The sequence below is a fragment of the Rattus norvegicus genome, chromosome 1 (assembly GCF_021556685.1).
Source record: "Rattus norvegicus strain SHRSP/BbbUtx chromosome 1, alternate assembly SHRSP_T2T, whole genome shotgun sequence".
In the NCBI taxonomy this organism is placed as follows: Eukaryota; Metazoa; Chordata; class Mammalia; order Rodentia; family Muridae; genus Rattus; species Rattus norvegicus.
Window position 1 is genome coordinate 178,119,570 of NC_141534.1, and position 14,304 is coordinate 178,133,873.

The 14,304-nt window shown below is 41.3% G+C and overlaps 1 protein-coding gene and 1 non-coding gene across 2 annotated transcripts; both read right to left on the minus strand.

Annotated features, from left to right (window-relative positions):
- Positions 1-41: 41 nt before the first annotated feature.
- Eif4g2 (eukaryotic translation initiation factor 4, gamma 2) lies at positions 42-12,174 on the minus strand. Its single transcript, NM_001017374.2, is given in 22 exon segments — positions 42-2,073; positions 3,175-3,296; positions 3,392-3,603; positions 3,693-3,897; positions 4,014-4,272; positions 4,365-4,580; positions 4,669-4,773; positions 4,916-5,041; positions 5,634-5,747; positions 6,045-6,205; positions 6,287-6,425; positions 6,567-6,665; positions 6,749-6,832; positions 7,004-7,114; positions 7,437-7,588; positions 7,730-7,796; positions 7,888-8,019; positions 8,526-8,628; positions 9,441-9,581; positions 10,200-10,265; positions 10,680-10,806; positions 11,960-12,174. Coding segments are annotated over 21 exon segments (2,721 nt in total). The 5' UTR covers positions 10,721-10,806; positions 11,960-12,174; the 3' UTR covers positions 42-2,007.
- Snord97 (small nucleolar RNA, C/D box 97) lies at positions 5,395-5,582 on the minus strand. The gene has a single exon (XR_015656051.1). It is a non-coding gene; the product is annotated as a small nucleolar RNA SNORD97 (small nucleolar RNA).
- Positions 12,175-14,304: the final 2,130 nt, after the last annotated feature.

Sequence of the window (14,304 nt, forward strand, 5' to 3'; positions counted from 1 at the left end):
TGCTAGGATCAAGTGGTGTAACAAAAGAAGAAAAACCCAGGTCACTATCCAAGCATTTATTCATTACTAGTTTTTCTAGTGAGTGGGGTATACACAGATCATTTCAGTTAGTTCTGTTAGCCCTAACTCAGTTATCATGCAGTCAATCAAGCTTCAGATTCAAAGACAATCTTTTATCCAGAACAATTTGGATCCTAAACCTAATTGAATTGCTCTTAAATTTCTAATTATTCCAACTCTCTAAGATTGAAACTCACAAAACTTAAATTCACCGTCCCGCTGAGCAATGACTGGGGAGAGATCACATTATCCCCTCAGAGCTCTGCTTTCACCAAGGGGTGAGTGCAGTGGACCAGGCTGGGCTGAGGTGTGGGACAGGCCTCTTCGGCTGTCCACTTCAACTCTTCCCAGTTCCTCTACTCTACTGCAAATCTTGATGACATGAGTCACCAAGGCAGACCATGGTTCTGCTAGGAAGCAGCAAGGGCTTATCTGTTACTACTCTGCCTACAGTAGGCTCTGGTCACCAAGTAGGAGCTGGTGACACCTGAGAACAGATATTGGACAGGGGACACAGAACTTGACCACCCAGTCTGTTATTTCTCTGGATTCCATGCCAAAGGGCATTTTTTTTCTTTTGCATCAGTTTGACTGATACAAACTTCTCATTGTGCCAGTAGAGCAAGGCTAGTTCTTTGACATTTACACCACACCTGAAGGTTAAAGGGTAAGGGGACCATTAACTATTCCAGGTTAAGTAGGTGACTGTGCAAGGGCAAGAAAAAAAATGAAAAGCAGTGAGAGGGAGCCAATCTTAGTCTGCTGGGTTCTAAAGCATGCACAGTTTTGTTTTTCAGTTTCTTGTGCTGGTTGTTTTGTTGTGAAGAATAAATGGAGAATAAGGGCTAAGCGGGTTCCTCAGTAAAGAGGTTGTTGGATGAGGCAAGCTTATTCCTTAGGTGCTTAGAAAGCAGAGCCAAAGAGTTGACACAAGGTCTGTGGTGGTAAAGGTCAGATTAAGTTGACAGTTTGCATTAGAATGAGACTGATCAGGAACAGTCCCAAGGTAAAAAAAAAACTTAAATGTTCCAATTAAGGGATGTTTCTTTACAGGCCCAATCACTACTGATTAAGACTATGAAATTAAAAATTTCCCAAGTTCTTAACTGAGATAAATCCATACTTCAAAACAAAGTGAACAATTCTCCAGAACTTTGCAGATACTATTTGAAGTCATGTACAACTACATCAAGTATCACAATGTTTATTGATAGATACAAGTATATAAAATCAGGGCATGAACATGACTTGATAAATTAAGTAGACTTAATTTCAATACTATAATAAGAGGGACCAATTCAAATTCTCACCATTTGTTTCACACCCACAAAAACCACTTCAAGGGCATTAATGATCTCTCAAACTGATCAGTTTTGTGCAAGTAAACCATGTTTCTTTTAAAAAGACTTGTGCACTTGCCCAGGCTCAAGGATATTAAAATCTAGCACATAAAGCCCATTACTAGAGGTAGAAATACAGGCAATATACTATTACGGCAACAACCATCAATTACAGTTAAGAATTTTTCTGTAACAACCAAATGGATAATCAAATATTGCAACAACTCAAGTATTACTGAGCAAAGTGCATCTCTACAGTATTCAGTGTTGCTATTCAGTTTTCTAACTTAAAACAGCCTATGGTAACTGGCAGCAAAGAAGGTCCTTGCAATAGACTGCCTCCGCTTGAGAACTTAGGATGTAATTATTGCATGCTGCTAATATTCTATCTAAACATTAAGGATACTCCTAAAGTATTTGATGGTAGACTATGATTAAGACATCACACTACAAAAACCTTATGCAGAAGGAAACCTTACTGACGTGCTTCTGCTTTAAATATTGTGAAAAACGTTACAGCGGAATGAATTTTCGCAGTGGTTAGGTCAAATGCAGTTACATCATAGCAACAGTATGTTTTGCACAATTTAAGGCTTTGGCTGGTTCTTTAGTCAGCTTCTTCCTCTGATTCTTCTTCTTCAGCAGTTTCTAGCCAGGTTAGCCACTGATTCACCTGTAAATTAAATTAATCATTTAGTAAAGCTACAGTAGAAGTTTGGTTCACACACCAAAGTAGATTCTGGGATCAGAACTTTGGTCTTTATCTACTGAGTCTTTTCCATAGTCTTCTAAAAAGACTGTACAAGTGTTTTGCCAGTATGCTACGCCTGCGTACCGTGTGTGGGGCCCACAGTAGCTAAAAAAAAAAAAAAACAAAAAAAAAAACAAAAAAAAAAAAAAACGGCACTGGACCTTTGGAATTGCTGAGATGTTGCTCCAGTTGCCTACCAGACAAGATCTCACAGTCCAGGTGGTTCCTTCAATTCATCATGTAACTGAGAACGGTTCTGAACCTAGTCCCTGTCCGTCTAACCTCAAAGTGCTAGACAGACTTCAAGGCATGCACCACATCTACCTTCAATTAACTAGTCTTACACTTCAGCTTGACCATTCTTGCAATGACACTTCAGGAACACTGTAGTCTTCCTTACCTAGTCCAAGACAGCAACTCTACCAAACCAAATTATATCAGCATATCCATATATATATGGAAAGAGGGCATACCAAGATGCACACCAGAATTACTTGTCAGATTCTCAATAGTAGAGTAGGGATTAATCCTTAAGGATGATCCTCACAAAGTAGTCTATAATAAACCTTAGAAACTATAAACCAGGGTTTCCTTAAATCTGCAGCCTAGAAAAACTAGTAGAGAACTATCTGAATTGTGCTAAGAACCTTTAGTACTACACTGGGATCCTACTATTAAACTCTATCTATATACATTATGGAATACTCTGATGTCAAGTTCCACTCTTAGGGCTCTTAATTCCATTGATAACAGAAAACCAGCCTAAAGTTTAATTAATCCCTTAATCATACAAACAGCTTTACCACCAAAATTGTCACCTAATTTAACACTTTTATATCCCACTATATGATTTCACCCTATAACTATCTCATTTGCTAACAGTCTACTTTAACTGTAGCTTGTAACAATGTTGACAGTACTTTTAGACACATTCAAGTTATAAAGAGGGTCATTTAAAAAAATAACAAAGAAAAACACAAACCAAGCCAAATCGACAGCAAAAAATCTTAACTAAGCACTTACCTGGAACAAAGCCTTGCCTTTTCCTGGAAACTCTTGAGTTATGTCTTCCTTCCAAGCTAAGAAAGCTTCCTCTTCAATAATTTCCATGTCATAGAAATGAACAAAAAATCGAAGTAACATGCCTAAAAGACCCCAAAAACAAAAGCATGTGATTCATTATCAACGTGTTACTTAGACTGCCCCTCAATCCCTGGCTCCTGAACACCAATCACCTTACCTTTTGGGAAGCTGCTGTTGTAACAGTGCACCTGCAAAGCATACAGGGCACTGACCTGTAGATCCACATGATCATGAAGAAACTTCTGCATCACTGGCTTAAAAGAGAGCAGCAGCTGTTTTTCCTGCTCTAACTGTTCTTTGGAAGGAGCAGAGGAAGAATCTGTTTCATCGCTGGGTGGGCTAACTTCACTAGAAATGTACTGTAAGAAGCTGAAAAGCAAGTCTTGTCAGAAACACAACAGCTGTCTAGCTCAAAACATTATTAGACTTCTTTCTGCCAAATGAACTACTCATCTTACCTGGTCATTAAGATGTTCACAAATCCTTTATCTACATGAAGTTTGGGAGAGATGTTATCTTTAATCCATTTATATATAGTTTGAGGGGATGGATCCAGCTTAATTTGCTTCAATAGTTCCTTCTCCAATTTAAGGAGTGGGAATAAGAAACTCAGTCCCTTTCCTTCCAAAATCTCCAACATTCGATCCTTATTCTGATCAATTTCTGCAAACACAAAAACGATTTCTCATTTTACCAGGTTAAAAATTTATTTCTTAGGAAACACAAACCCACTCAAGGACCCAAACCTCTACTTAGTGTTAAGTCAGTTGGTTTCTTACCTGGCAGCATTTTCTGCATATTGACCTTGCTTTGTTGAAAAAGTTCGGTTAACCATTCTCGGTCTTGTAATTTAGCTAATTGTTGAAGACAAAGTAAGAAGAGAGGGAAGTGGGTGCCACTCTCCAGTGGTTGAGCTAGTTCTGAAATGCTCACCAACTCTGAAATTATAGCACGAGCCGCAAACTGTGCCAAGTAAGATTTCACCAAGGGGATGTCAACCTCCAGTTTGGGGCACTGCTCCAATACATTCAGGAAAGCCTTGTGAAGAATATCCAAAATAATTTTATTAATTTCCAATCTCAACTGGAAAGTAGTTACCTTCCCACACTATCAGTAGAATGTTGTTCTACCTGCATAAAGTTGTCACTTGTGGCTATCCCTTCCTGTTTGAGTAAACTGATCAAAGAGCTTGCTTTTTCTTTATCTTCATCACTTCTATCAAGTGACAGGATGATCACTTTGCTTAACATCTCAGGAAGAAAGTGTTTTGGAGCTCTCATTTCTCTCACACCACTGACAGCGTCGTTGGCATTTCCACTGTTCAGATACTCAGTTACAACAGCTTCCTAAGAACACAATTCCCATTAGCATTTTCTACCCTCAAATGTTTCCCAAGCAGCAGAGATGATTTATGTGAGGTTTTCAAAAACTTACGGTCAGTTTAAGTAGTTCTTCCTTTGATGGTGGTGGCTTTTTGCTAGTCTTGGCAGGCTTTTCCTGAATAAGTGGTGGATTAGTTTTGAGACCAAGTTGAGGTGTCTAAAGATAAGAAACACAACACATGGTTAATCAAGATGGAATGAACCAAGAAGAACAGTATCACCAGCAGAGGGAAGGAAACATGAGTCCTCACACACCCACGGGACACTGAGAAGTGTACTACACTTCGGGGGATCCATACCTGTCCCAGAGGTGGTGTTTGAGTGCGTGGTGGCTGTGCACTGGGAGGAATCATAGTTATCTGGGGCTGAAGCTTTGGCACCTGATTTTTATTCATTAGAAACGACTGAGCAGGCCTCAAACTAATCTAAAATTGAAAACAAATCAACATACAACCAAGTTAACAGAGCTAATGAACATATAACCATTAACACTTTCAATAACCCACAACTAATTCTATACAAATCTAACTATCATGGCAGATATAATTCTCCAAAAACTAAGTTATTTCATTTAACATAATAAATCTAACTTATGGAAAAAATACCTGATTTAAAGAGTAAGATACTGAAATTAAAAAACAAAAAAACCCAAAACTGTTCACAAACCTTGTTTGTACTGTTACAAAGTCTCCCAATATCAGCAATGCAGATAAACCCTTTTATTCTACTTAATATCTTTACCATTTTCTCATGATAACTAAATAAATAACTTAGAAACTTGCCCTCATATCTCATAATCTTCGCTCATAGGACGCTGGACATCCAGAGAGAGGAAAAGGCAGAGAAAAAGAAGCAGAGAAAATTAAAGTAGAGGAGAAGTTAAAGACAAAGAGTAGAGAAGAGAATAAAAGGAAAAGAATTCCAGCTTCAAGTCCTCTTTCGCGTCTTTTTATAATCATCGGGCAAGAGACTTCTGCACTGACAAACTACTCATAGAAGTAATGTAGGCAAATGTACCTCATCTGCATTAAGCTGTCCTTTCTTAGAAAACCGAGGTGGCATATCCTTCGACTGTCCTTGCAGCTGGGATAAGAGTCCCTGACTCTGGTTATGGTAGAGCTGGCTTAGCCCCTATTTCAGAAAGGGAGAGAGAAAGTCTAGATAAAAATTATGGTAATCAAGTACCAAAGGGATGAGCCAAGCCATTGCTTTGCCCAGAAAAGGTGAAACAGGGAAGAATATCTAACCTATCTGTTGAATAAAGTGATGTGGTTTTTACTACTCTTAAGCACCTTACTCAATTCGAAACAACTGTCAGGTGGAAATATGCTAAGAAAAAAAAAGCATCAAAACTCAGCTTCATATAAAAACAATAAAGGGCAAAAGTTATTAGACCTAAGGCTAACCCTAATACTATCAATGTCTTACCTGGCTTTTCATAAACTTGCCCCCCATCTCTCCAAACTGCGATTGCGTGGGAGGCATGATGTGTCCCCCATGGCCATTGAAGAGCTGATTTGAACGATGACGTCCCATTGTGGGTGAAAATCTATCCTGGATAACTCCTGGACCAGTACCAATTCCACTACCTTAAAATACAGACAATTCTTAGAAATTCACTAGAACATTAACTTTTAGTTTAACCAAAACACTCCTGTCTTTAAAATTACCTGGCATTTGTCCAAACATATCAGCGAGTCCCCCAAGTGGGTCCCTATCCATTTTCATCCTTGGCGGCATGAACGGTCCCTCCAGGAAGAAGTCATTCCTCCCTTGAGCCATAGGAGCAGGAATAAACACTCCTAGATCCTTTGAGAAGAAAGTACTGTCCTTAATACTAAAATTTAAGGCTACCTTTTCCCCAAATTGGATGAAGGACACTACAAAGCAATACCAGTTAACAGAGGGACAGTGCTAAGTTATTAAGACAAGAAATCAAAAATCTCTTACTTTTACTGCATCTTGACGGATTTGATTGATCGTCTTTGGTCCATTGTCAAGAAAAGCCTTGCGAGGAACCCAATGGTGCTCTCGCAACTCTACGGTATCCTGTAGTTGTAAAAAAATATAAATTTTATTTTACTATTTCAGAAGAAAAACTCAACTTTGAACATTGTTAAAATTCATCTTACCTGCAGTAGGAAACGAATCCTGGCTGGCAATTCCTTACTTAACATTAAGGAACACATTCTGGCAAAGTACTGATCCATTAAGGACTGATAAAAAAAAAAGAGAGACAAAAAAAATACACAATTAGATATAAGGTAAATGTGTACTACTTAAGATGCTTTGGATTATTATGCTATAAAGGTCAACGACCAGAGCAAATACTACCACCTCATAAGATACATCCCCAAACCCTTTACACTCTTCTCAACAAAACATACCTTGGCTCGTTCATGGTCTAATCGAGGTCCCACTGTCCTCATTATCTGACAGAGGCACTCCAAATCCTCTCCCATATCTTTGAGTTGGACTCTCTTCTTCTTTTCCAAAAGCTACCAAAAGAATATGTTACAATCTTAAGTTATTCTTGTTTATATAGTTTTTCCTGCTTCAATTTGGAACGACTCATCTGTAATTCCTAAAGCATGCATGTCAAGACGATGCTTTCCTACTGGTCTGTGTTGAAGAAACTCTCTAAGAATGTTAACACAGGCAATCTGTTCTATCTCTACTTTGTAAAGCATACTGCAAAATTCCCCTAAGTTACCTCTGGTTATCAAAATTTAAGAAACTGCCTGATACTCCCCATATAAGGATGTTCTCTCATTGACTAAATCCCCGCTAAAAGCCACTACTGACTCAAGTCATACTTACTGTTTTGATGCACTTATGAAGGATAGATTCATGAATAAGATCAAGCTTGCCAAGTTCTCCAATGAATTTGATGTTCCCCAACATCTTGATCTTAGCAATGGCTCTCTGTTCCTCCTCCTCAGGGAGGAGGGGATTTTCACGCTTATCATAGACTGAGAAAGGCAAACAAAATCAACACTTAGAACCACTCTTGTAAGTGTTCTGATCTCTATACTTAGGACATGGAATGCAAGTGTATGCATGTGCGTACACACGCATAGAAGTGCTAGTTAATAGCAAATTTAAATTCTTACCATCAACATTTCTGGTTCGGTTTTCAAATTCATCTTGCAATTTGGAAATCAAGAGGCGTCTGAATGTCTATTTAAAAACAAAAAGTATTATACGCTTTGTAAAAAAAAAAATCTTTCAAATTAATTTCAAAACAAAGGAAGCAAAAACTGCCACTCACTGTGCTTTGCTTCTGTCCTGGTTGACCCTCTGCTGCTGGGCCATCAAAGTTTGGTGCATCTTCTGCCAATCGCAGACATAGCTGAGCATACAGTGAGCTATACTTTGGCTCTTCTAGGGCTTTGTCCACAATCTATGTAAGTCATTAAAAATCAAACCACCATGAATTGGAAGCTGAGATAGACTCGTTACTAACACTCATACCTTATATTTTGCAACAATCTCAATTTGGACACCTCAGAAAAAACACACTCTTAACCCCACCCCCAGGTAGAAACGAACTATAAATCATAAACCACAGACTAACTCCTGTGGTAGTTATATAGAAAAAGATGTGTCAATTATCATAAAATTTCCAAAACCACTTTCACTAAAGGAAAACAACAGCTACTTCTGGACAGCATGGTCGACTAAAATAAATGGTTCATCTCTTGAATCTTGATACCATTAAAGATGTTTGTTTTTATTAGCATCATTACTCAATCATATCTATCATGTATGTATATATCTATATGTATATATCTGTCATATCATATCTATATCTAGGAACTATAGCTCATCATTTAATGCAGTAATTCAGTCAAACCTAGGTCTGTTAAATTTCTCATCCCCCTTTTTAAGCTAACATTTTAAACTTACCAGCAGTATGACCCCTTTAAGGATGAGTTTAGACTCTACACCCACATTGAGGAGCTCAAGGCATAGCTTGTCAAACTTTTCAGGAGTAAGCTTATTTAGTATGCTGGAGAGAAAACACAAAGTATGACTTAACAAAGAATTTTTTGAGCTAAAAAAAAAAAAAAAAGCATTTAAATTGACTTTCCCTTTAATAGCCCCCTAAACAAGAAAATGTTCCCTTTCCCAACTTCTTTTGAGAATTCCATAGTGTATTTTTAAATCATATTCTTTCTGACCCCCAACTCTCTAAGTGTTCTTAAAAAAAAAAAATCACTAAAAACACGAATTTATTCCTGAGCATAAGACTTTGCTTTGGAATGTGGTTGATAAATCAACTGACTCTCCATGTCAAGAAAAAAAAAGTCCTCACAGCAGCATGTAATTGTTAGTAGCTTCTTGGCTAGGAGTGAGGCTTTTGTCTGGCTTGAGCTTATGCAAATCGTGTGCATGGTAGTACAGAAAGAAGTGCTCATGTTTCATCCAGAGATGCTGGAATCACTTCTTAGTTACACATCTGAATGGTATTTGGGCTTTCCTGCTGTTTCACAAGAAACCTCTCTAAAAACTCAAGAGCACTAGGTCTTCATTATATGGAACTGACCATGAGTTAAGATGGCTACATTACCCATGTCACTGAGTTACACACAAGACCAACATGGAAATGCCAGCATAAGCTTGTAGGTCATAAACAAATAACCCTTGCTGTCAAATACCAATAGGCTACTCTTCTGTTTAAGGTTTCTTTAAAATACTGTTGAGACCAGAGTCCACTACAGTGTAACGGATGCCTAATGAATCCTGCCTGATGGATTTTTCAGCACACACTATAGAATACAGCTCACCCCTACCACGATCAGGGCAGACTGTGGCACTTACCCTCTTACTTTCCTGAAGATTGCATCATGTCGTTCTTTTTCATTTGCGGAGTTGTTTGCTGCGGAGTTGTCATCTCGTCTAGTGCTTCGTGCAGGAATCCATTTCTGAGCGTTTTGCCCTGGGGTTTTCCCCAGGAACTCGCTAGTTTAATAAAACACCAATGAAGTGGCTTACAATTAGGAAGAACACAGCATCCACTCACAACAATTGTCATACCTACCCTAAAACTCCTAACAGAAGGGAGAAAGAGCCACCAACCCAAAACCTTAGGCTTCACTTCTTCCCAACAACAAAACAATTCTGTAAATCTTTTCCAAACAGAATCATCCAGATGGCTTCTTAAAACAGACTGGGAAGCCCATTCCCAATTTCTGCTCGAGTAGGTTTGGGGTAGTACCTGAGAACTTCCATTTCTGAACACACACACACACACACACACACACACACACACACACACTCTCTCTCTCTCCCAGGCAATGCCAAAACTGCTGGCCCAGGCACCAAACCTTGAGACTTAATACTAAAATAAAATGTTTAACAAGCAAATTCCACACAGACCACTTCACAAATACCCTATAGTAGGGACAGTAATTTTGGAATACCAGCAAACATAAACCAAGAGGATGAAAAGCAGTTTGAAATTATGAATCCACATCAAGATTACTGATGACTTCCCAAGAATTATCCTGTTAGGCATGGGGAAGTCTTTAATCAAACTGACAGTTTTAAAAGTTAACTGTCTTATAAGTTTTACCATACCTGTTGCCAGCAGTCTTGGGATAGTGCTGAGGTGCACCCCTACTTCCTCCTCCGCCCGAAGAAGCACTATTCAAAAGAAAATTTTTACTATACCAATTATGCCTCTCTTGAGAGGGACCCTATTTATATTTTAGAAATTGCACAACAAAGTGAACTTTGGCCTAAAAGAAAGTGAACCAGAGGCTAGAGTTGGCTCAGACGTTGAAAGCCTTTCAGTTCCTAACACCCACATGGCAGTTCACAACTTTTAACTCCTGTCCCAAGGGATCTGATGTACTCTTCTGACAGTGTACATAGAGGTGCAGACATTACATTCAGGCAAAATAACCCACCCCTGCTGTGTGCCTCCAGGTAATGTATTTACTCTTTAGAAAACAATTCTAGACGCACAGCACATTAAGTGGGATTTGGTAATGACTTTTAGGACTGGCCTTTGCAAACACCCCCTTCCCATGTGTCTACCCACACCAAAAACCATACCTGAAACGAGAAGCACCCCCTTCTGCAATCGCACTCTCCACTTTGGCGGCTTGACAACGAAGAATCTTCAAAAGAATAATATTAATGGATGGGGTGGGGAGGGGAGGGGATGGTAGAAATGAAAAGCCTGAAAAGAGAGAAAACACCAAAATTAGGTACAGCCATATAGAGTTATAAACTTTCGATTATAATTTATTTCAGCTTTCAGCACTGCAGCTGATTAAACTTTCACACTGCATTGCAGCCCTCAGAAGACTAAAACAGAACGAAGTCAAAAACCACAAATACACAGTAAAATCTTGTTTAGCCACGTGGATTCCCTTAGTATTCAAGGATGCAAAGAAGTTTTTGTAGAAAAAGGAAAAAAAATCTGGATACTGCCTAGGACGCAGCCATATTATGTATGAGGCCTTTAAAATTTAACAAAACGCTACCAACACTGGTGGTGCTATAGGGAAATGTCTGCTGTACTAATATGGGTGGCCGGGGTGGTGACAGGCCGGTCAGAAGTCTCATTACCCGGTGTTGGGCAGCCTTCTCCTTCGCTCGTCCTTATAACCCCTCTTTACATAGGGCGCGTGTGGAAAGCCGCCGGAAGACCGGGGCCACAACATGGCAGCAGGCACCTCCGCCCCACTCTGCGCGAACAAAAGAGCAGCGAGTTCCTCCCCCAGGCCCTGTCTGGCTCAGCTTCCGACCGGCGACTAGCGAGGGCCCAGGACTGGGCGGGAGGCGCCCCCTCCGGGCTGGCCCTTTGTTCTCCCGCAGGAAGGCCGCCTCCTGCCCACCCGTCGCCTCCACCATAAATCCCCCCGGCTGACAGCGCCTCGGCTGCCATGGCCTACAAAGGGACTGAGATTCGCTCTCCGCTTCGCCTGAGTGGGGCATCCCGCAATAGGGCCCACACACCTCCTCCCCGCCGGGAGGCCGGGCTCCGGACTCGTCCGCCTCGCTGGTCCCGCGCCAACGGCCGGGCCCTGCCGCGGGCCGCGTCCCTCCCGCCGAGGCGCGAGGCCTGCCACGCTCGCACGCTGTTCCCGGATCCCACGTCAGGATCCCGTCTGCGCCCGCCACTAGACCTCACGCCAGCCTAGCTCTTTGGTTGGCACGGGAAGGAGAGCAGAAGCCATAGATTTCTAAGTAGCCCAAAGGCAGAGGAAAGGCCGCCCCGCCCGGCTCCGCCTGCGGCCGCCATTTTGTTCCACTCGACAAGAAGCGGCCAGGGGCGGCGGCCATCTTAGAGGGCTCCGCTCGGCGGCGGCGGCGGCGACTCCACTCACCTTCACCGAGAACTCAGCAGCTGCTACCGCAGCTGCCTCCTCTGGATCCGGTCGTCGGGGACGGGGAAGGGAGGGGGAAGGGGAACGGAAAACAAAAAAGGGGGAGGGAAGGGGGAGGAAGGAGACGGGGACGGCTTGAAACTCAGCTCAGAGGAGTAGCTGCTGCAGCCACCACCTGGTACCCGCCGCCACCTCCATAGAGCTCCGGCTCGCTGCTGGCGCTGAGGCGTGTCTGAAGCCGAACTTATCACTCTGCGGCGGCCGACCCACCAGAGCCTCCCCGAGTGGCTCCTTCGCTATCCAATCAGCAGCCGGGCTTCCGTCCGCTACCAATCCGCGCAGGGCGGCGGGGAGGAGCCAGCGGGCAAGCTAGGTTGCGGCGCAGCCCCGCCGCAGTGCGCAAAGCCATATTCGCGAAGGCTCTGGGGCCAAGCCAGTGGCGTAAGGGCGGCGGGCTGGTGAGCTGCGGGACTCTTGCGTTGCGCCCGGAGTCCTGTGAGTGTGCGTCGCCCGGCCGCCTGGTCTTCCTGGGCCGGCGCTTTGTTCCGGAGTCCGAGTATCATGCTTGCCTAGAAGAGCCTCTCCGCCTCTCCTCCCTGACCCGCCCGGGCCTGGCGTCCCGAGAGCTCCGCATGGCCTCGCGGCCTGGCCTCTGTCAGGCGTCTGGGAGCTTTGCTGAAGTGCCCATCGATAGGAGAGCGTTCTGTTTGTTGGTCCTCCATCTGCAGAGTAACGAGAAAAGGATCAAAGGCAGGGCTTTGTACCCCAGGCTACAGGCAGCTTTTCCTCAGAATGCTTGGCCTACTGTCACCGAGCTTGACCCATAATATGCTAGGCTGGCTTGAGAAGGGTTTGCAGAGCGCGGGCATGTGGAAGATTTAAAATTGCAAACTCATTAAGTTTTTCCTTCATTTTTAACAGACGTTAAAGATGGGCAGCGCAGTGTTCATTTTACTTAAGGGCTATATAGGAAAATGAAGGATTTCAAACTATACTTCCAGGTGGTATTTTAAAAAGGTGGTATGTATTTCCAAAAATGAAGGTATGTGGGGTTGGGGATTTAGCTCAGTGGTTTAGCAAGCGCAAGGCCCTGGGTTCGGTCCCCAGCTCCGAAAAAAAAAATAAGAAAAAAAAAATGAAGGTATGTAAACTAGAAACGCCCCTTCTCTGTTAAGCATGCATTTTTTTTTTTTTTTATAAAATGGGTGACTAAACTAAAAGCACGTGTGTTTTTAACAGTCATGATTTAGAATTCATCCCCCAAGAGCTGGGCTTTCAAAGACCCAAATGTAATTTGACATGTCTTGGTGTTGAAAGACCTAGTCCTTAAATAGAATTTCCAGCAGAGAATTGTACTTTCCTTAAGTCGGATAAGAGTGGCTTTGAAGAGTTATAATTCTAGCATCCTTAGATCTTTGTCTTAGAATTAATGCTTTTAAATAAACTTTCACTTAAACTAAAAACTGTAAAAAGCATTTTTATTTGGGGGATTATTTAAGTGTAAAAAACATTTTTCAGGAAAGGGGCAATTTTTGAAATACAAGAGATTTCTCTTTGTATAACTTCTGTAAGGTTTTAAACTTGTAGAAATATATGATATTTTAGATTTTCACAAGTGGTTTACATTCCTTATGATACACTAAAGACATCTGTGTGATAGAAACAGTGGTCAAAAACGCCATACTCACTATACTAGTGTATGTCAAAGAATAGTCACTTGGTTCTAAAACATGATGTCCTAAATAAAAGGAACTAAAATATATCTTAATATATTTATATTATCCATATATATAATAGAAATAAAACAAAAACTAAAATATAAAGTCCTAAAATAAGGAACTTGAATTTAATTAAAAATTTTTTTAAAGGGACAGCAAGGTGGTACTGCTGGTAAAGGCACTTGCCAAGTCTCATGACTGAGCTCAATCTCAAGGTCCCACATGGAACAAAAAGAGAAGACATGAGCAAGCGTGAGCACGCGTACGCGCGCGCGCACACACACACACACACATACACGTTAAAAAGGTCTTTTCAAGCTTTGTTAATTGCAAAACTCTGTTATGAGTTTTATATGCAGGTATGTGAGGTGCTGAGCTGTCAGGGAATGAACCAAGGTTAAACATAGATTTAAAAATCAACTTTTCAGTCATAGAAATAAGCATTCACAAGTTTAAAGTTTTCACCATATTTTAGATGTGTAAAATTTCAAGTAATTGGATTTGAAATGTAACCAAACAGCTTTATATGTCTATTTTATTCATTTCTAATAAGTCTAGAAAAGTGCTAAGAGTCTTGACTTGTTAATATATTTTCACATTGTTTTAATCCTGGCAGAATGTTTTTGT